Below are 27,173 nucleotides of genomic sequence, written 5' to 3' on the forward strand. Positions count from 1 at the left end.
ACTTGAAAATACATATGTCAAATTTTTTGATCCCTTTGGCAGTTACTTTCCAGCTGGCTTCTAAGCAGTGAAGTTATTTTTATTTTCAGTTACATTTATTAATTGTAATAATTAATAATTAGAATAATTTTATAATTAGTTATATTTATTAATTTTGTTATTGGTTTTTATTTTGTTTTATTGAGCTTGTTGTAAATACCATGTTAGTTGGGTTATTACTGTAAGGTAATCACTCTTTAAAGTCAACAATTTCAAAGTCAGTAATTTCCCTTTTGTGATTTAAAAAAAAAGTTAAACTGGGAATCTTTTTGCCTTGTGTTTTCTTGGGTTTCTTGGTGGGAATTCTGAAAGATTAACTTCACAATATACGCTGTTACTTTCTTCCCAAGGATGATAGGGAGCTCAGCCCTCATAAGATGCTTTGGTGCTTGGTCTTTCTAGCAACTCCATAGCCCTGGGTTTGTAACATGGGAGCCACTGGTGGCTGTTCTAGCAGTATGACTGGGACTGTGGTAAATACTTCTGTTTGTTTAGCTCATGTGATTTCATTTTCCATTTACAGCAGACAAGGCAGTTGGCGTCCTCCTTAGTCACTATGGGTTGGCTTGTGTTTCTAGGGAGCAACTTTCTGTATCTTTTTAGAATTAATTTGCCAAAACCTATAGTTCGAAATTAATGGATAGGTTGACTGTGTTGGGAGGCACTTGAATGAGAGAAGAGTTCTTCCAGTTAACTCCTTGTATTTATTTGTATTTATTATTTGAGGGGTGCCATGTGCAAGTACTTTGCTGGTAGCTGTGGATGGATTCTAAAATTATTTTTAAATCCTCTGATTGCTAGGGTAGGCTAGAGATTACGTGACACTGATTGAAGCAGCAGGTCATATGTGTTTTGATTGGGAGTAAGGAACCTCAAAAAATACTTGGGCATCTAGCCTTTCTTACAAATATACACCCCTAAGCTGTGCACCTGCACTCCTTACACAATGAACTGTGGATAGCTAGTGAGAGTTTAATGGTTTTTTTAAGTCAGCCTGTTTGGCCAGATGGTGTTTGGCTGTGCGTGGTCCTGAAGTATCACTTTGTCTGCACTAGAATTTCTTCAAAGAATCACTTCAACGGTGTAAACTAGCTCAGTAAGAAATACTTCTTTGCAGTGCAGCCAGTTTATAGTTGTGACTTTATCTGGCTGTGTGACTTTTAATGTTGGCACAAGATGGTGAAGGGGGGTAAAAAGTGAGCTTGGGGGTTAGTTGTGATCTCTCTGGTAATGTCTGCTTGATTTTTCAAAACTTCACTCCAAATGGTCTGAACTAAGAAATCCCACTAAAAGTTAATTAATTTTCAGAAGTGTAAAAGGACAACAGAGATTTTATTGAGACTCTAGTAGCTCAGCTGATGGATGATGAAAGGCATTAAAAAGACTCGTGTTGTGCCTAATTAAGTGTTGTCCAAAGGATAGGCTTCAAATGGCATCTGAAAGAAAAGTTATGCTGTGAATACATGGCTTTTCAAATCCACTGTATTTTTACTGTGAATGTTCTCATGCATCTTTTAGAATAAATAGTACATATGTGGAATATGTGGAATTCATCCTAGGGCAGTAACTTTTGCTTTCATTCATCTGTGTTAATTAACATCTCCATAATGCTTAATTGAAATCAGCACATTCAATTTCTCCTTTCTTCTGGGATTTTTTCTGCAGCAGTACTTTTTTACATTTAATAGATAAGAACAGTGGTTTTGTAGTATTAGTGGTTATTCCGTGACATCTGTGCTCCTAACCACCTGGAAGAGTCTGTGGGTTGAATTGTTACTGTGTATTTGAAACAGTATATTTGAAACCAGTGAACAGCACAAAAGAAAGCACAGAATGGCAAAGATTCTATTTACAAACTCTGTTTCTCTATTGACAGATGGACCTTTGTTTGCCTGCAACAGTTCAGTCTCCAGAAATGAGACCCTTTGCAAAAAGGGGACATCTTGTCCTCTCAGGTTGAGATACGCAGTTTGTGCTATCAGTACAGAGTAGGTGATCAGAGCACAAAGTTTAACCTATTTCTAGTGAGTAGAAAATGCATTTGTTGTGTCATCTGTAAAATACATTTCTGTTCTGAGAAGTACCTGCTGCAGGTTGCTGTCTTGTACGTATCTAATGTGAAATGGGGGAGAGACATACACAGGGACATGGAGGTGGGATGGGAACCTGCCCCTGCTTCCCCAGAGGAAGGAGTGGTGGTGTTGCGTGCTTGGAATAGTATTGTGAGAGGCAGCCAAGGCAGGACAGAACTGGGAAGTAGGAGCTGAGATGGCTGTATTATGAATAAAGTATACAGGGCTTTGGGGCTGGCTGATTGTTAATCTTGTCTTTTCCATAATGATGATCAGTGTTGTGGATCTGGACCAAGTTGTAGACTAGTTGTGAACTGGAACATGCAGAAATTGAAACTTGCAGGGAATTTAAATTGTAAAATTCTTACATAGTATGGGAACAGTTTTGAAAAAGTGACAGAAAAACCAGAGAAAGTACTCAAGAGAGGGAGTCAGTGAGCTGCTGATGACATCAAGAAGTGTGAGATTTTTGTTTTGTGTTGTTTTGCTTTCTACATTAAAAATAACACATGCAGTGAGATTGTTCATGCAAATAGGACTGGTAACAAATACCTTAGATGGGACAAGGAAGAGAAGTTGAAGAGTGCTTGGATTTGTTTTAATTAATTGTGCTTGAAGATTTTAATATAATAATCCTAAAGACCTAACCTCAGAATTGTTTTCCACTTTTTTTTCCTGGGCTCTCCTAAAAGACAGAAGTAACAGAAGATAGGGAAAGATAAAATATGCTACTTTTCTTTAAAGTATGTGAGATGGGGGTCAGTCAACAGACAACTTGCTGAATATGGATTTGTTAAGAAAAAGTTAGGTTGAAACCATCTAATTTAGATCTAGTTTCAGCAGTTTGTGGTGGGAGTGAAACAAGAGATGCCCTTTGTGTTGACTATTTTAAAGCCTTTTGATGTTGTTTTATGACACTTGTAGGGAAGCTAAGGAGCTAGGCTAAGTGACACTTTAGTTTGTTTTGTTTGTTTTTTTCCAAGCTTGGAGATCATTAGACACCTGTGCTTTGTTTAATACATAAAATACTGTATCAAATTGAAATCAAAAGGATCGCCTGGTCTAGATCAGCATTATTAAGGATTAATGATCTGGATGATGTGATAGTGGGTAAACCTTTTGAAATCTGAGATGACATCAAGCTAGGGAAAATTGGAGACTTGCTGTGGGATGAGAGTCACAGTTGGTGCTGACAAATTAAGCTATTGCTTGAAAAAAGTCAAGTGACGTAAAATAGGGATAAGCAGCATATTTGGTGGTATACATTCAGGATGTGTGCTTGATAAAAAACTTTATGAGATTTATAGTGGTTCTCAAGTTAAACTTGAATTAACAGAATTGTGCTGTTGCAGAACAAGATTTCTGCTTTCAACTTTTAGTCTCTTTTCAGTGTGTACTTTAAGCTGATGTCTAGTTCTGTGTGCTGCCATCCATTCAGTTGGTGGATCATTTAGAGAAGGACATGAGCAGTTTATGGAAGGTGATGGGAGAGACAAAAAATGGGACTCTTTACTTAAAAGAGGTGGAACATCTGGTTAAAGTAAAGACTGTTTTTCTTATCCACTGTGATGGCAGAAAATAGAGTATTAACTTCCTTTTTGAAGTAGCAACCTGAATTGTATATGGGAAAATTGAAATTAGGAAACTTGCAGAAGAGAACAGCGAGGTGCTAGGACAGAGCACACATGGAGGTTGTGGCATTCTTAAAACACAGCTTCAACACCCATCCATGAGTGATGGCACTTTTTTGAGTCTGATATGTTTTCTATACTGCTAGGACTTAATTGCCTGTCTTCCTCTGTTTTAGAGTTTGTCTGCTGAGTTACACTATTTCTCTCTTCTGCTTATGATCAGGCAAATGTGCAAGATCCCATATAGTGCCATATAGACTTCCACTATACAGAACTCAGTAGTTACAGAATAAATATCCCTTTGTGGGACTGCAGTCTGATCTAGTGACCATTTTTCCCCCATTTCTTTCAACTTTGTTTACCCTTTGCTTTAATTCCTTCATTTTTGGTTACAAATATAGAAAAAAAGTTGTATCAAACTATCAAGTATCAATGCTTTTATGTCCTCCTAATTTTTCATGTAGCGTGCAAAAACCTGTCTGCATCAACCTTCCTGATCAAAATGAGATGTTAAAACTGAAGCTTCAGTGTGAGTTTTCAGATTCCAGTATCAACAGTATTGTTGCTCAGCATTTTAACAAGCGTGTCCAGCTGATGTGCCTGTTCTCCATCCCATCCTGCCTCACATTATTCATTGCCTTGCCAAACACATCAGCTTCACTGCAAATGACTCATTTACAACTATTGGCTGGTGCTGACAATGTATTTGATACACAGATTATAGGGAGCATTGGGACAGCCATAAGGAAATGGAACTTTACATTAAAAGTAAACAAAATGGGTGTTGCTGCATATCTTATACTTTCATTTTAAAAGGGTTGATGAATACTACTACATATTCTGGCACTAGGAAGTATACCCAAAGAAAATACTCTTGAAACACAATACATTTTGTTTAGCAATGCAGAGAGTATTCCAAATATACATGTAAAAATTGTTTACACATCAATTTATCACTTGTTTCATCTATGAATAGCAGTGATGGTCGTAAATGCAGTTTATTAAACAGATGAGAACTTCAGACCCTTTTTTCCTGACAATAACTTTCAAGCCAGATATATTGTAGGAAGCTTGTGGTGCTTCATTCTTTGCCGTTTTGTAAGGACATCTAGGTTGCAGCAGGTGGAAAATTTCAGCAGTTCTGAAGCTGTCCATTTCTCCTTCAGAAGCTGTAACTCCAGTGTTGCCTTACCACTTCCTTTGAAAGATAATGTGGAAATGCTTAGTCTTATCAGGATGATCCGTACTTGATAAAGTTAACTTCTATATTGTTAAACCATCAAAATTGGTAATAATTGAAGAAATTGGAGAGTAAAAAATAACCTCTTAAAGTATTTCTATGTGAAAAGGTCTGTGGAGATGTAATTGGCTAGATTATGACAAAGATAATGAAATCTGTTTCCGAGTTTAAATTCATTAGATGGACAGAAATTTCTTTGTCCAGAATTGTGGTTGTTGCTGGTTCTAGAAATTATTTCATCAAGAAAAAATACAATGTAAGAACTGCTGTGGGTGTTTGTCCTCTTTCCTAGTCTACCTGTTCTATATAGTGAACTTGAACAGTTCTCTTCTGTAAAGTCAAGAGGTCTGTGAGGCCTTGGTTGGACTACAAAACTACATAAATTCTCCATCAAGCACCCAGTGTAGGTGAGGACATTGTTTTTATTCATGTTTTGCAGACAGCAGTGGACATTGTCTATTAGTCTGGTAACCTTCCAACATGCACTCTGTAGTTGGGTGCTAACTTTGAGATGCTTTTTTTGCCAAAGATCATGGTGTCATGAAGGGCTTCTTTGATACACACTTACTGTGATTTCTACTTTCTTGATATTTCAGATGACTTTGGAATTCTTGTGTATTACTTCTGTTCATCCAGCTTAAGAAATAAGTATTTTGATACAGCTTGCCTCATGATGCTTGGAGCCTCTTTCTTACCTTATCCTTTCCTTCCCCATATAAACTTCTATTAGAAATTTTTTCAGAACAAGAGGTCACTCTGTGAGCTTTTTGGAAGACTTCCAACTGCAGACGAGCACAGTTCTGGGATTGCTCTCACGATTTGTTTGCCTGTGGTTGCTCATAGAAAAGTCAGAGCTGGAGAACTGATGTGATTCTGTAGTTTCAGCAGTCAGGGGCTTGACTTGTTGTGTGTATCAGAGCAAATGGAGTAGCAAGTCCAGGACGTTCTGGGTATTGGTGGCTGCACCAGGGACCTAAACTAAACACCCTCCTACCAAGAACAAAAATGACCTGGCATGATTTTAGTACACCTTTTAGATCAGCAATTTCTTATTGTCTCTGAGTGCTCTGTTAGTCATTTCTTTATAGATTAGACCTTTTAAAATTAATATTTCAAATACATTATGGTTTATCTACAGTATTGCTCTACAAGTAACTTATGACACAGCTGCGTGGAACAGGTTTTCCTACAGTGTTTGTTTATTTACTCCATTTTCCTTTAGGGAACTGGGCTGCATTTATAATTTTTTTCTTCCCTCTTCGAGGGTGTTTGTGCACCTAGACTGCAGGTTGCATAAACAAAGATTACAGTAATTTCACGACCACAAAGCGCACCGGACTATAAGGCACATTTTCGTTTTGCAGTGAGGAGCCGTGTGGCGCGCAACAAAGTAACGAATTAGTAACAGAATTGCGCCATCACGGGTTTAGTGACATGTGCTCAAATTGGAAACATTTTAATAGATTGGTGTAGCCTTTAAATGCAGCCCCAGGCTCCCTCTCCGTGCGTGGGCAGGCCCCGGCACTCCTGCACGCCGCTAACGCCGGCTGGCGTGGCTCGGGACTGCCCGCGGTTCGGGGCGGCTGGGGACTGCCCAAGGCCGCTGGGCGGGAGCTGGGAAAGAGCTGGGAGAGAGCTGGCAAAGAGCGTGGACACAGCCGGGGCAGAGCAGGGAGAGAGTGGAGGCAGGCAGACGGCAGACAGCGGGGATACAGCCCCAACGGAGCGGGCAGAAAGCAGAGGCAGGCAGCTGGCAGACAGTGGGGATACAGCCCCGACAGAGCAGGCAGAAAGCAGAGGCAGACAGCTGGCAGACAGCAGGGACACAGCCGGGACAGAGCAGGCAGAAAGCAGAGGCAGGCAGCCGGCAGACAGTGGGGATATAGCCCTGACAGAGCGGGCAGAAAGCAGAAACAGACAGCGGGGATACAGACCTGACAGAGTGGACAGGAAGCAGAGGCAGGCAGCCGGCAGACAGTGGGGACACAGCCGGGAAAGAGCGGGCAGAAAGCAGAGGCAGGCAGCTGGCAGACAGCGGGGATACAGCCCCGACAGAGCAGGCAGAAAGCAGAGGCAGGCAGCCGGCAGACAGCGGGGATATAGCCCCGACAGAGCGGGCAGAAAGCAGAAGCAGACAGTGAGGATACAGCCCTGACAGAGTGGGCAGGAAGCAGAGGCAGGCAGCCAGCAGACAGCGGGGATATAGCCCCGACAGAGCAGGCAGAAAGCGGAGGCAGACAGCGGGGATACAGCCCCAACAGAGTGGACAGGAAGCAGAGGCAGGCAGACAGTGGGGACACAGCCGGGACCAGCCAGGAACTCTAGCCGCGGGGAGGGAGCCAGACTGCCCGTGGGGAGGGACTGCTCACTGGCAGCTGGGATCTGGTGTGGTCGATGTCAAACTCACTCTCGCCGTTAACAACCACCCTCAGTAACGCCTTCACCCACAGATAGGCAAGAAGCTTTTCTCTGATTGGTTTATTGTGGTCAGAAACGCGGGTCCCAGTTTCCCCCCGGGATTGTTTGGGCGTGGAGATTTAGAGAATTCCCGCGTTTCTGACCACAATAAACCAATCAGAGAAAAGCTTCTTGCCTACGCAACGGTGAAGGCGTTACTGAGGGTGAGTGTTAACGGCGAGCGTGAGTTCGGCATGGCTCCACAGAGGAGACTAGCTTACAACGCAGATTTTAAATTAAAAGCAATCGACCATGCGAAACAGCATGGAAATAGAGATGCAGCTATGGAATTCAACATCAATGAATCCGTGGTGCACAAGTGACAACAGCAAGAGGATGACTTACGACTTGCAAAGAAGACAAAGAAAAGTTTTCGCATAAAGCATAAGGCATAAAGCAAGATGGCCATTACTAGAAGACAGACTGGAGCAATGGATTTCCAAACAAAGAGCAGCTGGCAGAAGTTTCTCTACTGTTGCCATTTGGATACAAGCAAAAGCGATTGCGAACGAAATGGGTATAGAGGACTTTAAAGCAGGGCCATCTTGGTGCTTTCGTTTCATGAAGAGACGGCAGCTTTCCATCCGTACCAGAACGACGGTTTGTCAGAGGCTGCCAGCGGATTACGAGGAAAAGGTAGCGTCATTCAGGAGATATTGCAAAAGCAAGATCGCTGAAAACAATGTAGAAGTCAAACACATCATCAGTATGGACAAAGTCCCCCTCACTTTTGATATACCGCTGACCCAAACCGTTGAGAGGACCAGAACACCCACGGTACCAGTTCGCACCACAGGGAATGAAAAGTCATCATTTTTTGTAGTTCTCAGTGTTTCGTTGGACGGGCAAATTATCCCCAATGGTAACTTTTAAAAGAAAAATGTTCCCTAAAGAAAAATTTCCAGATGGAATAGTTGTTGCCATGAACCCAAAAGGGTGGATGGATGAAGAGGTGATGAAGACTTGGCTAAAGAAAGTTTATGCTCGTGCACTGCAGAGGTTCTTTAATCTTAAAGTGCCGGGATTGCTGATTCTTGATTCCATGTGTGCCCACAAAACGGATAGCGTGAAAGCCCTAGTGAAACAGATGAACTCGGAACTGGCTGTAATACCGGGTGGTTTAATTAAAGAAGTGCAACCACTGGACATAAGCATTATTCGTTCTTTTAAGGCTAAACTGCGACTTCTGTGGGAAAACTAGATGGTAAAAGACGAGCATTCCTGCATGACCACCGGCAGGCTGCGCAGGGCAAGTTATACCACTGTGTGCAAGTGGATATTGGATGCCTGGAGTAAAGTAACACCCGCTACTATCATCCAAGGGTTCGCGAGGGCTGACATCATTCCAGGATTTAATACCAGCGACGGCATCGAGGGTGCTGAACCTGACGACTCTGAAGATGAAGATACGGGTGATACAGCTTCGGGTTTGCTGGATGCTGCCACCGCCCAATTGATGGTTTCCAATACGGAGGACAAAGACTTCGAAGGTTTGGCTGAAGATGAATAGAGGCGACTAAAAAGTGACCCTGTTTAAAGATGACCCTGTTTAAAGACGACCCTGTTTAAAGATGACCCTGTTTAAAGATGACCCTGTTTAAAGGCGACCCTGTTTAAAGATAACCCTGTTTAAAGATTAATTTGTTTAAAAATAAAGCTGTTTGAAAGTTTCATAGAAGTGAGTGATTTTTCTCTGTATTTTGTTAGTGCTTTGATTCTTTTAGGCTGCGTTTAAAGGCTATTCCGACATGTTGCAAAGGTCTGCAAAATCAACACCTTTCCTGTAAACCCGCGTGTTGTGGGTTAGGGGATTTTTTTTTTACTCTTTCCCTTGGTGTTTTTTTCACATTGTCCTGGATGGACGACTTCATTACCCTTTTAATTGCTCAAGACAAAAGGAAACGGTGGGGGGTGGATGCTTGTGAGTTGTTTTGTCATTCCAGGGGACTCTTTCGCCAACCTGAAAGCGGAGGAGAGAGGTTTCTTCTCCACGGAGGGATCTGCCCTGCACTGCGACACTGGTGAAGAAGCATCTTGCTTCTGAGATCAGCGCTGACACCCAGGGTACAAGCGCTGAGGGAAGTTTTTTCCCCTTCACTCTTTCTAACGTGGGACGACAGCCCTGGCAGTGCTATCTGGCTTCACTGCTCCAGCGGCTGCAACGCCTGAGGGGAACAACCGGGTCCATTCGTGTAATGAAACGTCATTTGTTATCTAATCCTGCTAATTAGGTGCTTAGAGATGCTGAGTGCAATACTCGTTAGCACATCTTCTGTTGAGTAAACGAAAAGCAGTTCCCAGGAGACTACAGAGACCAATACCAGAGGACATGCTGAGAAGGCCGACCACACCAGATACCCAGCTGAGGGCGAGCAGCCCTGAACCAAGGCAATCCTGAACCACAGGCAGTCCAGGTCCCTCCTGCGGCTGCAGGTCCCGGCTGTGTCCCGGCTCCCCGCCCTGCCTGCAGTTCCTGGCAGGTCTCGGCTCCCGCGCGGCAGCCGCGCCTCCCGTGGGTCCCAACTCTCTCCCTGTGCGGCGGCCACGCCTCCCACGGGTCCTGGCTCGGCTCGCAGCTCGCGCTTCTGGGGTGGCAAATGTCACAACTTTGTCCATCAGATAAGGCACACTGGACTGTAAGGTGCACTTCCGGGTTCGAGGGAAAATTTTAGTCAAAAGGGTGTGCCTTATAGTCGTGAAATTACTGTAAATGTCTCCTGGCAAAATGATGATACCTTTTTACTAGCTGAAATTTTAAGTAGTTTTAAGAAAATATATGGTTTCTCCTTGGTGTTATGTAGTAGAACAGTCTTTGTCTGATTTCCTTTTTAAGTCAGTTTACATTTGTGTAGCACCTTTAGTCTGTAGGGAACCAGAACTAGGTTTTGATATGTCCCTGTGACCTGTAGTAAGATAGAAGGTTTACAGTTGTCTTGAGCAGGGCTATGTAAGGTATGCCACCAGTGCCACAGCCTCCTCCCGCCCCAGTGTAGCAGATTAATTCTTCTGCAGGTAGGGTAACAGACTGGAATCCTTGTCCTGGAATCCCATGGTAAAATCACCCTGCACTGCTTCTGCTGGCACTCATTTTAAAATTAGCACACCTCCGTGAAGTCCCTCAATCTGATGCTATGTCTGATCTGTTCCAAGAGAACAAATATAGACATAGCTGAATTGTATCTGTCACTCCCCATGTAAAAATCTAAATGTGTTGTCATCCTTATTTTTCTTTTCAACACCCTTGTGAGATTGTATTTGTGTTGTTCTAATTCTTAAAAACAAAGAAATGAGCCATGGAGATTATTTATTAATTGATTGGATTCAAATCTAGGAGCAAAACTCTGAGCAAAAATTGAACTGCAAGTAATAATAGCTTATATTTGGTCTATGGGATTAATTCTTGTGTAATAAAGTTTTTTCTTGTCATAAGTAGAGATTTGGTTGATTTCTGTTATTTTAAATGGGGTTTGTTTGTTTGTTTTAAAACTACATGGTCATGTTATCATCGTCATAATTATTATTAATCATTAATATTGTACAGTAATTTCACAGCTATAAGGTGCACTGGATTATAAGGCACACCTCCGGGAGTTGGCAAATTTCTGAACTTTGTCCATGTATAAGGCACACCAGACTATAAGGCGCACTTTTTTTTTGCAGCGAGGATCCATGCCGCGCGCAACAAAGTAACTAATTAGTAAGGAATCGCATGATCGCGGGGTTTACTGGCTCGGCTCGGGGCCGGGCGGGCTCGGCCCCACACGGAGCTGCCACTGGTGCTGGGTGCCTCTGCTGCCCCGCGGTGCCAGCAGCCCGTGCCGCCCCGCAGTGCTGTAAGCCTGAGCCGCGCCGCAATGCCAGCAGCCTGAGCCGTGCCGTGATGCCGGAAGCCCGTGCCGCCCCAGTGCTCTGGGAGCCCCATGCTGCCCCCGCGCTCCACGAACCTAGTGCTGTGGCACCCCTGGCGCTGCGGGAACCCCGTGCTGCAGCACCGCTGGCGCCGTGGGAGCCTTGTGCCCGGGGTTCCCGCGGCGCCGGGGCTGCCGCTGCACGGGGCAGCTGCGGCTCCCACTTCCAGGTTGGCAAATTTCCGAACTTTGTCCATATATAAGGCTCTCCGGAGTATACTTCTGGGTTCAGACCAAAATTTTAGTCTAGAGGGTGCGCCTTATAGTTGTGAAATTACTGCAATTATTATCATAGTTCTCATCATTGTTGCTATTATTTTTGTTACTATGATCATTATTATCCAATTTTATTGTAAACAGTTCTGACAAGAGTTCTGTTTCTGCAGCTCTGGATTTCCTGCATAGAAGAGACTTACAGAGCTCCACCCAATGTACAACTTCTTTCTGTAGAATAGAATGGGCCTTGATTCTGATAATAAATTACTTCGGTGAAACTGTTCATGCAAGAACTTTAAATTTTCAATGTATCATGTTTTCATAGAAACCTTCTGACTGATGCCCTGAACTGTACTGAAAAAGAAAAACTAAATCTGCTAATAACTCACATAATAGCAATATTACACATTTCCTTTGTCTTCCTTCTACAGAAAGATTTTGTACAACACAATAATAAGCAATATCCTTTTAAGCTTCTTAAAAGAAGCCATAGCATAAAAACATACTCATTCTGTTTGTGGTATAAATTGACATGGTTGTGCTATGCAATCCAGTTCAAGAGGTGTTTAAGAAAAGGATGGCAGGAAAGAAACAATTAAGTGTGAGAGTAACAAAGTAAAAAATCTAATCAGGCAGAATGGGAGCCCAGAAGATTTTGATCAGATCTGGCTGAATTAGTTTGCCCACATTTTATTTAGAATGTGATTATTTATCATTTCATAAATATGCATCTGTCATCCTTCACATGCTGGAGAAATTGTTTCAAGATTTTTTTTCCTTCAGTAGTTGGCTTATTGGTTTTAAATGCCCTGTGCATTAATGTATATCCATATTAAGACAGGGCTAGTATTCCTTTTCTTCTAAACTAAGTTGGTTTTTTTTGTTTTCTTTATTCCCACTTTTCCAATCTTCCCCGGCCCCCATTTTCCCTCTAAAAATATCTTTAGGAATGACTTGCTGATGGTGTGCCGCCAGCTGAATATGGAGGCGTCTGTTGCAGAGATCATGTGCCAGCTGGGAGCAGATGAAAATGGAAAAATTTCCTTCCAGGATTTTAGTCAGTGCCACATGGAACTGGTACAGGAAATCAAGAAGGAGGAAGTGGAGCTTTCTGTGAGATCGGATGACTCTTGTAAAAGGAAAAAGTTAAGAGATAGAGTAGCTTCCTGGCCAACTAGCAGCAATAACAGTTTAGGTAGGTATGACTTTTAAATGTCCTGTTGGTGTAATTTAACAAAAGGTCAACTGTGGTGTGTTTGTTACTGATTTTACTGGCATTAGGGTTGCCCCTAAAGGGTCCCTAAAGGTGAATCTGCTTTGGCATAATTTATCACATGCTAGAGTGAGTTGTAACAGATGCAGGCCTGTCATCAGAATGCAAAATAGAATGTGTGCAGAGCATCCTCTTCTAAAAATGCAAATTTCAGAAGAAAACAGACTTCCTTGGAAGGGACAAAGGCTGATAACTGAAGATCCAGGGAGTTTTCTGTTCTCCGTAAAGCCCAGACGGGTATGTAGGTAAGTAAAACTGAAAAAGGAGGGGAGACTCAATCTTGGTTCCAGTCATAATGTACTCTAGGAACTAATGCTTCTTGGATGCTTTAAAAATCATTCCACTTTGTGGGATATCTGAACGCCGGAAGAGCCTTATGGTTTGGAGAATACCAAAATACTCCTCCATCTGGTTAAAAACCAAGCCAAAAAACCAAAATCAAAACCAGGACCAACCAAACCAAAAGAAACCAACAAGAAAAACAAACCACAAACCTCCCAAAAGCTGCAAACCAGCAAACACAAAAATGTGCTATTCCATCCACAGAAAAACAGAATGTAGGAAGGGATTATCTGTCATTGAGCTCAGTCCTTGATAGCAGTGTGACCAGGCCACATTAGGTCAGAAACTTTAATACCTGCAGAATGCTTCCTTTCATCCTGTAAAACATGGAAGAGACTAAAGGACACAGATTCTGGGATCAAAAATGAGAAAGTGTGGTGTCTTGTGGAAATAGCTGAGGATGCTGCCCGTTCCCCAGCTCCCTCCAACAGCTGTATGCTGGCTAAGCATGACTGCTGGCTGGTGACATGGAACTGACCTGCATCCATGTTTCACAAAAACGCCATCAGCCTCTGATGGTGTTTATGTGGTGCTATGTGGATAGTGTGATACAGGACTGGCTGGCTGAGAAAGGTCACAGTACCATGGATTTGTTGGAAATGTCCTAAGTAAGAACAGAGCTATTGTTTGTAGAAGTTAGGCTCAAGGGCAAGGCGCCCTTGGGATGGATGCCTGAACAAGGACGTGCTAACCACAGGAATGAAGAACAGATAAGTTGTAAAACGAGAGTGAGTATGTGTCTGTTTAGCCTATGAGGAGCTCAGGTTTTGCAATATGTATAAGCTCATTAGAGGTGCTATATTAGGCAGAAAATAAAGAAAATAAACGAGACTCATAGATGAACCATATGGTGTCCGAGTCTTCCTTCTTCAACAAATGGTGACCCCGATGTACCTCGCGTCCGTTTAAAGACCGGGGGAGGCCGCGCCACGGTTGGAGAAGTTGGGGTTGGGGCCCGATTGCAGCCAGGTCGGCGCCAAAGTGGAGTGAACGCGCTCTCGCCGGGTGCCTCCACGATCGCAAGTGCGGTGTGGACCATACACGTCACCGAAGCCTGGAGAGCTGCAATGGCGCCGACGTAACACATGGATAGGCAAGTGGCGTATGAGCTTTTCACTAGCTTTTTACAGAAACGGGGCATTCAGGGCATAGATCTGAAAAAGGACTTACCGGGGCTGCTAACGTACGGGTACGCTAAGAGGATGCTTTCAGAATCCGACACGCAGTGCACGAACTAACTGAGTGGCGTAAGCTAGGAGATATTTTGTGGGAGTCGATCTTAGATGATGATAAGACCGCGAAAAAGCTCGGTAAGCTCTGGCGGGCAGTTCATAATACGCTCCTGCAGTCCGTGGCAGAAAAAAAGGCAGCAGCAGCGGCGGCAGAAGCCCACAAACAAAACTTGGGGTACGGGCGGGAAGATGAACCGCGGGCACCGGGGATTGGTAAGGGTGTTTTGCACTTGTCAGCCTCAAGGGATGGCGAGCAAAAGGTCCCCCCGTGTCCCTCAGCACCTCCATATGAAAAGGAGGAGGACGAGGGTGGCGGGAGCCCCGAGGCGGGTGGCGAATGGCCCCCCCCGTCACGGGAACCTCGTGAGGATGGCCCGCGAGTGCCCCCGGGCGGTGAGCCGCAAGGAAAGTGCCCACCAGCTGCCCCTTGGAGGGAAATGGCACGAAAGCGGCAGGAGGTTTGGGCGCAGCTGGCAGCGGCGGCAGCACGCGAAGGGGATGAGGAGATGAGGGAAGCAGCAGGAGCTGGAATGATAGCGTGTCCGGTGGAATACTCGCCCGTGCTAGATAATCAGGGACAACAGATAGCTATGAATTGGGAGTATGCAGCCTTAGACTGGAAGATGCTTGCACAATTGAGGCAGACTGTCACGCAGTTTGGGTGTAAAAGTGAGCCAGTTAAGCAGATGCTGAGCTACCTGTTTGACTCTAAGTTACTGGTGCCCAATGACCTCAGGGCTGTTGCAAAATTAATATTCACTCCGAGCCAGATGTTGCTCTTTAACGCACACTGGCAAGGTGAGGTGCAGACCTCGGTAGCCACACAGCGTGGGCCAGGAGATCCACTGCATGGGATCACAATAGAGGAGATGATGGGTTTAGGGCCCTACCTTCGCACTGAAGCGCAATGCCTGTTGGGGCCCGAAAAGATCAGGGAAGCGATGCGCCTAGCTAGGGCTGCTATAGACAAAGTGAAAGAACCAGGCGGGATACCGGCCTACATGGGAATCAAGCAGGGCCGAGAGGAACCGTTTGGGGCATTTATCGATCGGGTTGCCGCGGCCATTGAACGGGCGGGGGTCCCAGAGTACAGTAGTTTCACGAATACAAGCCGCACGGATTATAAGCCGCACCCCCGGTGCCTCGACAATGTTGCTGTCTTTGTCAATAGATAAGCCGCACCCCGAATATTAGCCGCACTTTCATTCGTCGCGAGAATCCGTGCGCAGCTTTCACAAATTGGCCAATTAGTAACAGGATCGCGGCATAGCGGGCTTTACTGGCTCGGGGTGGGGCCAGGCAGGCTCGGCCCACTCTTGGCTGCCAACAGGGCCGGGTGGCGCAGCTCAGCGCCACGGCTCGGCGGGGCTGGCCGGGTGCTGCCGCCGCCGCCGCCGGGCTCGCTGGCCCCCCTCTCCCGTCAGCGCCGCCCCGCTGCCGCGTTCGCTCGCCCGGCTGGCAGGGCTGCCACCACCGCCGCCGGGCTCGCTGCTCACCCCGCGCCGCGTTCGCCCCGCCCCGCGCCGCATTCGCCCCGCGCCGCGCCGCGTTCGCTCGCACCGCGCCTCGCTCGCCCCGCGCCGCGCCTCGCTCGCCCTGCACCGCGTTCGCTCGCGCCGCGCCTCGCTCGCCCCGCGCCGCGTTCGCTCGCGCCGCCAGCAGGGCTGCCGCCGCCGCTGCCAGGCTCGCCAGCCGCCCCCTCCCGTCTGCACCGCCGCCGCGTTTCCTCGCCCTGACCGGCACTGCAGGCCCCCGCACCGCCGGGCTCCCCCACGCTGCTGGCCCCGATTCTGCTGGGCTTCCCCCGCTGCCAGGCAGCCCCACCCGCCGGCCTTCCTGCTTCTGCCATGCTCCCCTGCACTGCTAGCCCCAGTTCTCCCGGGCTCCCCCGCCCTACTGACCCGGGCTCTGCCGCCCCCCTGCCCCGCCCTGCTGGCTCAGGCTCTGCCGCCCGCCCCCCACACTGCTGGCCCCGCCTCTGCCAGGCTTTCCTACCTCTGCCGGGGCCGGCCGGGCTCCAGCTTGGCTTGGGGCTGCCGCGGGCTCTCACTTCCATGTTGGCAGCTTTTAGAATTTTGTTAATGTATTAGCCGCCCCGGAATATTGGCCGCACTTGCGGGTTTCCACCAAAATTTTGGTCAAATTGGTGCGGCTTGTATTCGTGAAATTACTGTATATGAAAGGGGCCTTGTTAAAGCAGTGTGCCATACAAAATGGGAATGCCATCGTACAAAGAATGATAGCAAGTATGGGGGGTGCATGGACTATTGAAGAAGCGCTAGAAAGGGCAGCGTCACAGCCGGTAGGAGCTCAAGCTTTTATAGTGCAAGCCATAGATAGATTATCGGAAGGGTTAAAGAAGCAGGCAGAATCAGCCCAGTCGCAGGTGTTGGCCGCTCTTGCACCTCTCCAAGCTACTACTGCCAATGCAGGAGCATTGCGGAACGCGAAGTGCTACCGGTGTGGCAGCGTGGGCCACATTCGTCGCGAGTGCCGAGCCACCGGAGTCTGGTGCCAAGCTTGTCAGGTGGACTCGCACAACACCCAGGCATGCCGTCGACGACAGCAGGGAAACGCTCGACGGAGCGCGGGCAGCCGTGCCAAGATACAAGTCGCCGCTCCCGGGACTGCACCACCATCACAGGTCTTCAACCAGCAACTCCAGGGTCCCTCGGGTTGGACCTGGCAGCAGCAGTAACCACCACACTCATGACAGATCGGCCTACCAAGATCGGCCTGACAGATCGGCCTACCAAGATACCCACCGGAGTAAGCAGCCCGACAGTGCTTGACGGACAGTCATATGGAGCGCTTTTATTAGGACGATCCTCAGCATCTTTGCTTGGACTTTTTGTGCTGCCAGGGGTCATTGATGCCGACCACATGGGAGAAATTTATATCATAGCTCATACCCCTTTTCCACCGCTCCAGATCGAGAAAGGACAGCGTATCGCACAGCTGGTCCCGTTACCACAGCTCACCAAGGTGCTGACCCCTCAAGCTGCTATGCCCCACGGAGACCAAGGATTTGGCTCCACCGGATCGGCCACGAGCAAAGGAATTCAGTGGGTGCCAGCGAAGTGGACACGGCCTGCTGAACCGCCTGATGTTTCCAGCACTAGCGACGCACGAAGAAAGGGGTGTCCTCCGCAACCGTCTGCTCCTTGAGGACTGTGTTGAACAACTACAGGCTCTGCACGACGAACCAATAGTCTGGAACTGGGCCCACCCACAGTACTCTGTGGACATACTGAGGCAGTGTGAACAGAAGGCAGCAAAGGCTGTGCTAGGAGGCCTTTGGCAACAGCTACGGTGCTTTGCGTGCAAAGGGAGATGCGGAGGTTTTGGTTTGTGTTTGCTTGACTGTGGGGGCTGTAATAGAAGGGTGGTGGTTACTCAGTGGGGGCTATCTGCGCCACTGTGCCGTGGTTGTAGATTCAGAAAGCAAGCAGAGTCTTGGCAGAGGGCAGCACAAGAGGTCACTCAAACATGGTCTCTTCGGGAGGCGCTGCTCCTGTTTCAGAACCGAGAGCAGTGGGATGCCCTGAGAACAAAGTGGCAGATCCAACACACTGTAAAGTATATTCAAGTGTTCAAGCGTATACGAGTAGTGGCCACTAGCTGTGAGGGGCCAAGCCCCGCCTGGCTTGCCCCACGCGATTGGGAAGAGGCGCCGCAGAGGTGCCCTGAGTTAGTAGAACAGTTGTTTGGTCTGAAGCATTTGCAGATATAGAGATGCTTGCTATACTATTGCTTGCCACGCTACTCCGCTATGCTGCCACAATTAACCGCTTCCATATGCCTAGAGAAAACATATGGGTTACCTTTGCTAACAAGACTGGCCAAAGCTCCATCTGTCTGAGCTTGGGATCCGTGCGGAACCCCTTTAAAACATGCTTAGTAGGCCTTCCGGTGTGGAATCCCGGGGAGTTCCGAGGGTTGATGGATAACAATAACCTTACGTACGAGAGTACGTTACAGGGTAATTGCACTGGTGCAAAGCCTGGGTTGTACCCGGCTCAGCATGATGGCTGTTGGCAGTGTCAGATCATACTATCCCTGAATACAACCCTTGCTTCGCCCCCTGAAGAGCTAGGGCTTTTTGGGAGCGCAAATGCATCTATGAGCAATGCTTCGCAGAATGGATGGGTTAGCTTTATGCCCTTGCGACACGAGGATTTAAACCACCCCAGTGGGAGGTGGGCCACAGTTGATTCCAGCCTGGAATCAGGAAAAGTACACAACCAGCTTTATACCGACTGCAATGCAACAAATATAACCCAGCCCATGAAATTGCCCGAGGGGATATTTCTAATTTGTGGGGACCGAGCCTGGAATGGAATCCCGGTTCGGCCACAAGGAGGCCCATGTTACCTAGGGAAACTCACCATGTTCCATCCTAATGTCACCACCCTGATGCAACTAGCAGGAAACTCTGGTAGCGGGAAAAGCAAAAGGAGCCTCCATGAACTCGATTGCGCAGATGTCAGAATGCCAGCATTTTGGTCAGACCTTAAGCGGGTGATAGTGTCCACGATACTGCCAGGGGCAGCAGCAAGTCGAGCTTTAAACCTAGCCAAGGAGATGGGATGCTGGGCGAAAGGGGAAATTAATATGACATCACAAGTCCTAGACATGCTAGCGCAAGATGTTCAAAGCGTAAATCATGCGGTCCTACAGAATCGGGCAGCCATCGATTTCCTTCTGTTAGCTCATGGGCATGGGTGTGAAGAATTTGAAGGTATGTGTTGCATGAATCTGTCAGATCATTCCAAATCAATTCATAGCAAGATAAAGGAGATACAGAATGGGTTGCACAACTTGAGGGAAGAGGACGGCCTGGGACTTGACGGGTGGCTCAAGGGTCTAGGGCTTGGAGCGTGGGTTCGCACACTCGTGAAATATGCAATTGGTTTACTAATAACTGTGCTGCTTGTGCTAAGTATCATACCCTGCATACTGAGCTGCATACGCAATTTAATTCGCAAACTAATCTCGCAAATGTGGCACACTAACCTGCTTGCTCAAAAAGAAAACGGGGGAAGTGTGGATAGTGTGATACAGGACTGGCTGGCTGAGAAAGGCCACAGCACCATGGATTTGTTGGAAATGTCCTAAGTAAGAACAGAGCTATTGTTTGTAGAAATTAGGCTCAAGGGCAAGGCGCCCTTGGGATGGATGCCTGAACAAGGACGTGCTAACCATAGGAATGAAGAACAGATAAGTTGTAAAACGAGAGTGAGTATGTGTCTGTTTAGCCTATGAGGAGCTCAGGTTTTGCAATATGTATAAGCTCATTAGAGGTGCTATATTAGGCAGAAAATAAAGAAAATAAACGAGACTCATCGATGAACCATATGGTGTCCGAGTCTTCCTTCTTCAACATTGCTATGTCTCCTCAACCTTTTCTTTAGGCTATATGAGCCTACATGTTTTAAAACTTTTTAAACTAGAAATCTTCCATTAGTCTTCCCAATAGTTCTTTGAAGTGTCTTAAATTAAGTTGGGAATATTTTTTACTGTCAGATCTGCTTCATACATCTTCTGGAGAGTTGTTTTATTCCAGCTTCTCATGTTATTGACCTGTTGTCAAGTGTAATATTTAACATGAAATTTATTTATTTATTTGAAGGTAGTTGACAGTACATAGTATTTCTGTTTTAGCAGCAAGATGCAAACCATACTGAAAACACAATACAGATACAAGTCACATAGAGCAGAAGTGAGCGATTCCAGGGCACAGCTCAACCGGTGTGGCTGAGCTCTGTATACAAGTATCCCACACTGGCCTGGCTAATTCAGGGAGACATTCACACTCTTACGGAACTTAGGGAGAATTACAGCACCAGTTGATTTCCCTCAGCTGTTCATACTTTATCTAAAGCAAAATCCTTAGGTGTGAGATCAAACCAAGCTTTTATGCAACAGCTGTGATCAGTTCCAGCCCTCAGCTGTTCCTGAACTTCATGGGCACATCACCCTGGCCCATCTCTGATTCTGCTCCTGTGGTATGGCTTTGCTGATCAGTCACACCTGTGTTTATCTCGTCAGTAGTCAGCCTCACAGAAAGTAAAACTGAGAATGTGTTGAATTTGGTGGTTTGGACTATCTATTCATTTACTTATTTATTTGCTTTGGAGTTATTGCATTAACATGTTCTGTCTTTTAATCACTTTGCATATGTTTTTGGATAGTCATCTCAGAACTTTTTGCTTTTTATATGGACTGTACTACTCCCTTATCATCCCGTCATCTCATGCTCCTTGACTTTTCATTTTGGCTTCTCAGCATAACAAATCTGTTTCACAGCTGTGTTAATATTCCATCTCACATTTTATGGTTTTGCTTTAAAGGTATTTTATTATTTTATTCATTCTTTGTTAGCATTTCTTTCTGGAGCTGTCAGACAATATTTTGAAGCCGAGATTGTGCTCCTTTTTTTTTTTTTTTTTTTTTTTTGCTTTAAGGATATTGTGTGTTCCCTTGCTCATACATTTATTTTCCATTGCTTGCTTTTTTGGTGCTGGCACAGTTGTATTTTTCTGCAAAACAGAGTTGTTGTTCTGCCTTTAGATGGTTATACAAAATTTCTGTCTGCTGACCAGATTTCCGGGGTTATAAAATCTTATTTCTTAGACAAACCAGCCAAGTAATTATGATTTGTAATAATGAGACATGAATGAGAGCTCCTAAACTTTATAAGAGAAAGGCCAACATAATAGTCTCAAAATTGTTAGTGTATAGAATTCAATCCCAACTACTTTTTTCCTCTATTCCCCAATTGCTGTTAGTTTTACAAGAATAATTTAATGCATTTTTAAACTTGGTGAGTGAGCTCATTTTTCTTTTCCTATTTTTTTTTCCAAAAAGTTAACTTCATAAGACATTTGAATTTCCTACCTTGATATATTTTGCTCTGCTGATTGATTGTGACTGTCTAACTGCACTGTACTTTTAGAGTTATGTGGAATTATGGGATTCGTCCTTGTCCTGCCTTAAGTCTTGCAAGAATTCTTAGAGAACATACGGAGATGCTCCCTGCCCCACCCCACAAAAGATGGGAGGAAATACTAAAAATTAGATTTTAGGATACAACTGGTTTTTATTTGGTTGTAAAAGAAAAACATTGTTGCAGCACTGTTCAAAATGTTCTACATAGTTTTCTTTTCTAAGAGTCAAGGAAGCAGCACTGCAATGTGTTTCTATGATATAAACCCACGCTGTGGTATGAACATAATGGCAGCTGAGGGATTACTTTTGCAGTCAAGCTTAAATTGCGATCTGCACTTTTCTGTGCCTTTCTGATGTTTCTGTGCCTTTCATGTCTTTGACGGTTCGCTTATATACTCATTAGTGATCAAAACATTGGTTATGTTATTATTGTGTCTTTGCTGTTGCTTTCTAAGCATTACTTGAGATAAGAAACATCATGTATAAATTCGAACTTGAGCTTGGGATGGTCTTATTTTGTGTTACCTTTTTTGGTGCCATCTTTTTTATTTCTGGTCAAAATACTTTTTATTATACTTTATTTTCAAAGATAGTTTGCAGGCCCTTTTTTCCAGACTAATTTCTACATAATATATGACCTGCTGATAACGTTTAAAGCTGGTATCATGTATTGATGTGGGACACATAAATGAAAGAATTTCAAATCTCATTTGACTGGTATTTAGTAGCCGGCAGGGATCCTGATGATCTGAAACAAAGGAATCCAGCCTCTGACATGAATGTTTTACACTGCAGGTTTGTGTGTAGTTGAACAGAGATTACCAGTCAGGCAGCATTTTGTGCTGTCTTTTCTTGGAGCTGTTCCAAATTCTTAAAAAAAAACCCAAACAAACAACCCTTTTATTGAGATATAATATTAGCTTTGTTGCCTGTAAGTTTTGCTTTTCATTACGAAGAAAATAACTTGAAAAGAAGTTGCAAGAAGTAATTGCATCTAATTTACTATTGAACTTCATCTCATCCATCTTTTTTATCATTGATAAGGTTATTTGCATAATTTTGCCCAACAAATGTTCGTGCCTGTGTTTCCAGGCAGGATGCAGAAGTGAGGAAATTGGTTGACTATTTTAATCAGGTTTATTAATACGAATCATGTGTGTCCTCAGTAAGCCAAACCTGGATCCGTATTTACCATCCTGATGGCCAAATGAATATATAGATTTAGAAGTTTAATGTTTTATTCAAGTGCACAGAAAAGGAAGTAAGGAAGTTTTCTAAGTGACTAGAATTAGGTTTTTTGATGTTTAGTCATCAGCAATTCAAAGTTGGTATAATGCGTTGCAGTTCTTACCCTTGCTATTAATGTCAGCAGGAGCTTTAGTAATAATTTGCAAGTAATAGCCAGTCATTTTTCTGTAAGTGAAATGGAATATAAACTCTGTTAATCTTCTTGCATTTTAAAATACAATAAAAAATCAAAATAAAAAAACAACCAACAAAACAAAAACAAAAAAACCACAACAAACTTTTCAAAGTGTTGCTGGAGTCTTGCATCACCATATGTGACCTGACTTTATTATATCATTTCAGTAGGAAATACAGGAAGAATATCAGTTACTGATTGAATCTGTGGGTCCTGTGTCCAGCTGTGGAGAGTGTGGGCCACGATGGGTACAGTAAATCTGTGTGAATAATGTAGTGAGCGATGGAGGTGGATTGCTTGGCACATGAAAACTTTAACACAATAGAACTACATCTGTAATATTTAAAGCAGAGAGTTGCCTGAACAGGTGAGGCTTCTGTTAGCTTTTTCAGCTTTGTATGTCTTTTATAAAAACAATCATTGTAATTATTGATGTTATGCATTGTATAGATTTGTCTAGCTCTTTCTAAGGAGTAAATTGCCATTTTTCCCCTTAATAAAAAATAACCTATTTCTCCTCCATTGACTTGGAGGATGAACAAGAAATGGCACTATTTAATAGTAAATTCTTGGTTTCCTTTAACTGCGTGTATTCATTATCTGATTTCATATTCTAGATAAACTGCTACAAGAGTCCTTTACCAATATTTGGCTGTAGGTTAGTAATTAGTAATTAATTCATAGCCAACTCCCCTTCCTTTACTGAAAATAAGTCCCCTGAAAGCTTGCTATGATAATTTATTTGCATCGTGGATCAAGCATGAGAAATGATCGAAGGAATGGTAGGAATTCAGCCTTAAATTAAGCTTATGGGTAAACAGGAGAAGCAGACCAGTGAGGCTGAAAATTCATTATTTTTGCTTTACATTAATTCCATGTTTGATCTTACTGCAAATAAATTGCCCTCAAGAAACTGATGCAGTGATTACATTCATTTGTGCTATATTTAATTAAAAGCTACAGAACTCATATGTACTCAAATGCATGGTGCAGATTTTCTTGAGATTTATGAGTAAAGTTTCACCCTTAGATATGTTTAACTAAGAAAAGCTTTGAGTTTCTGTTAGGGCAAATTTAATTACATACGAACTCCTTTTAACTATATGTGGTTTACTTCATTATGTTTAAATAATATTTTGAAACCACTGTCTTTGTGCAAAGCAGCAGAATATAGGTTGTTTTTCTAAGGAACAGAGAGTTTGAATTCTATGAGCACCCTTACAAATGAACCTGAATTTAACCTGAATTTCCAGGGGTTTATAATTGACAACCGACGAATCTTACTAAAATCATATATATAGTATGCATTAAACACCAGTGAATCTGTAAAGGATAAAAGGGATCCCTGCAGGAATCTCTGGTGTCTAATAGAAAAACAAACTTGGTTGAAACTTTCTTCTGGTTTGGATATTTGTAAAATGAAAGAGCAACTAATCCGTAATAGACCAGACTTTATTCTCAAATGGTAATTCTGTCCCTTAGCATCCTGAGAAGAAATTATTAGAGAAGATAGTAGGGACTGAGTGATCATGTAACAACGCTAGCATATTAAATTTCAGCTAAGGGACTTTGAATTAGAGATGGTTGCACTTGCTCACACACACATGGCTTCTTTCCCTCTAACCCTTTCTTAGGACTGAGTCTCTGAACACGTGCAAGTCTTTAGTGTTCACCATCACCTGCCACCAGGAGTTGCACATCTTGCCATTCCATTGTGTGAGGTACAAACTCATTTTGCTTTCCTGAAGTTTCCTTCTTTCCATGTGTTTGCAGGGGGTTTTCTTTTTTTTTTTTTCCTAGTTTATCTAGTCAAGGTTGAGCATTGCATTGCACTTTATTACCTTCCTCACTAGAAGCACTGATGGAGTCAGTCACCTCTGTACCATCCATAAAAGTTGCAGGAATTCTGTGTATTTGACATTTTGACACCCCTACCAAATGCCCTTGAAATTACCAAATACCTTAAAATTTTGAGAGGAAAGGGGAAGGACAGACAGCTGAATGGGTAGAATTGGGGGCAACAGATAGCTGCTGTTCCTGAGAGCTGCTGCTACCCAGAATGGATTGAAGGGCTGGCCCAGGCCAGGTCTGCAGAGCACCACACATCAGGCTTGTTTCAGGTGGCTGCTGTCTGTGCCTCCTGTGATAACACATGGAGCTGTGGTTTGGGTTTGCCATATGGTTTGTAACTGGATTACAACATTGCTTTCTCGGTTTTGTCCGAGTTTATACTTTCCATGCAAACTGTCATCAGCTTAAGAAACTGAAAGGCCGCAGCTGCTATTTCCATAGAAGGCATGCTTCATTTGGCTCAAGATGAGAACTATCACACATCCTACACTTCAGCTTTTGTAAATCAAGGGCTGCCTCTCAGCACATTTCTGCTTTATCTCTCCTGACATATGTGATGTGGTCTTCACCTGCCTGCTTCTAATGTGGCTCTGACATACTGTGGTTCATGAAACAGGGACAAAATGAAACTGATGTGCAACAAACTCTGGATGTTTCATTTGTGTGCTTGGGTACATGTATATTCAAGTCAAATCTAAAGTGAGGTTGTCTTCAGTGGAAGATAATCAGGGAGGAAGCTGATTATTCACACATAAATTTCCATATAAGGAAAACCAACTTTTTTTAGAAATACAGTGCATACAGTACAAATACTGTACTTGAAAGGTATGTTGGCACTTCCTCTTGCTTCTATATGACTTCTGGTTTTATGTACTCTTTTTCCTGTATACTCACCTCTTTATTAGTGATTAATTTTCAAGGGGAAAAAGGATTGTTTTCTGCCTTAATAGAAACTTCAAATTAAATTCTAGATAGAGTTCCTGAGTACAATGCAGTCATTAGCCAACAGTGTTCTCGCAAAACTTTGTCTAGGTGCTTAAACGATGCTGGGTACTAGGAGACTTTGGTTTCTGAGCTGTTGAGAAGTCATCCTCTCTTTCTTATGTCTGAATCGAGCACATGATTGTCTGGTCTTAAAGATAATCTTAAATAATTTCAGAGTCGAGGACAGGTGTATGAAGGTGTTATGGATAGTGTGCTTTTAGTTTGTTTTCTGTGTTACTATTTCCTATAGTAACACAATGCCAATGCCAGTCTACTGGCAAGTATTGAAGCCATGATAGTTTACATAGATGCATTTCTCCAGTATTTGAAATAAATTCGAAGAAGGTAAATTGATGGAAATTCCACAAACACTTGTTAATATATATATGGTTTGGACTACTGGTTTAACAAACCCAACTTCTTCATCCAAAAGCTGTGTTGAGTTACTGGGAAATTGTAATGAGAGAAATTTCTTCTTTAACTAGATATATCTCTGTGTTTTATTTTCTCAAGGCTTTATGAATTATCCTTGTCTGCTTTATGAATTATCCTTGTCTACTTTATAGTTTTGGTCTTGGCAAGCTTACTCACTTATCTATCCTAATTTTCACATAGCTGTTTGATTTTTTTTTCCCCCTAAGATTTGATGAAGTTTTTATAAGTGATAAAAATCTGCTTAGAAAAATATGTCAAAAATTAAAATCCAAAAACCTAAAAGCCTAAAAAAATAGTATTACTCTGTAAGAGTAAAAGTAAGACTGCTGGTTATGTTGCAGATTGTTCCAATTTCTTTAACATGCATTTAAGTGTTTCTGAATTTTATGGTATAGTGATACCCTGTGGTGAGTCAGGCGGCACAAAATTGGGAGAATTACTGAATTTTGAATGTACCTATACTGGGGACACTTCGCTGAACCTAAAATACAGTTGAGGTTATGTGATGATTTTGAGAAATATACAGTAGAAAGTGCAAATGTATGAACTTGTAGTTCATGGACAAAAAGAAGATGACGTGATCTGACAGCAGACTTCTAGAGCAGAAATTATGGGTGTGGTTCAATTTTACTCTTAGACCTAATTTCATAACAGAGATTTCTCTTTGTTATTGGTCTCAAAGTTGTGTTAGTCAGAGTGGAGTTTAGCTTTCGTTTCCTTCCCTTGGGGCTTGTTATCTCCACTCCAAAGACTAGGGAGAAAAGGACTGAAATAACACAGCCTAACATTGTAGGTTGTGTGCAGTGTTCATCAAACCAGACAAAAGGTATGGTGAAAGGAAAAAAAATTAGACAGTGGTCTGATTAGACCCTTGCCTTGAGATTCCCCATTCTCCATAACTGCTTTGCCCACACCAATTATTTCCTGGACACTGGACACTGGACTAGTGTTGCAAAAGATTCTGGTGTTAAGTATCTCTACTGAAATACTGAATGCTGTGTTGAGAACACATTCGTCACCGCCCCCACGCCCAGCCCCAAATTCTCCTAGAACTTATAATGGGTGTACAGATAGCTTTCTGTATTTACTAAACATTCTCACCCAGCTGTGCGTGTGAGG

The 27,173-nt window shown here is 43.8% G+C and overlaps 1 protein-coding gene across 3 annotated transcripts in view; it reads left to right on the forward strand.

Moving 5' to 3' along the window:
- Positions 1 to 27,173, forward strand: part of MCC (MCC regulator of WNT signaling pathway) — a 206,536-nt gene that overhangs the window by 7,821 nt on the left and 171,542 nt on the right. The window contains exon 2 of one of the 3 annotated variants that reach the window (XM_033086586.2): positions 12,511 to 12,758. The exons of the other annotated variants lie outside the window; for them this stretch is intronic. Coding sequence (XP_032942477.1) covers positions 12,511 to 12,758 — 248 coding nt within the window. The remainder of the gene's footprint in view (positions 1 to 12,510; positions 12,759 to 27,173) is intronic. 3 annotated transcript variants of the gene reach the window in all.

This window comes from Catharus ustulatus (genome assembly GCF_009819885.2).
Source record: "Catharus ustulatus isolate bCatUst1 chromosome Z unlocalized genomic scaffold, bCatUst1.pri.v2 scaffold_29_arrow_ctg1, whole genome shotgun sequence".
Taxonomy (NCBI): domain Eukaryota; kingdom Metazoa; phylum Chordata; class Aves; order Passeriformes; family Turdidae; genus Catharus; species Catharus ustulatus.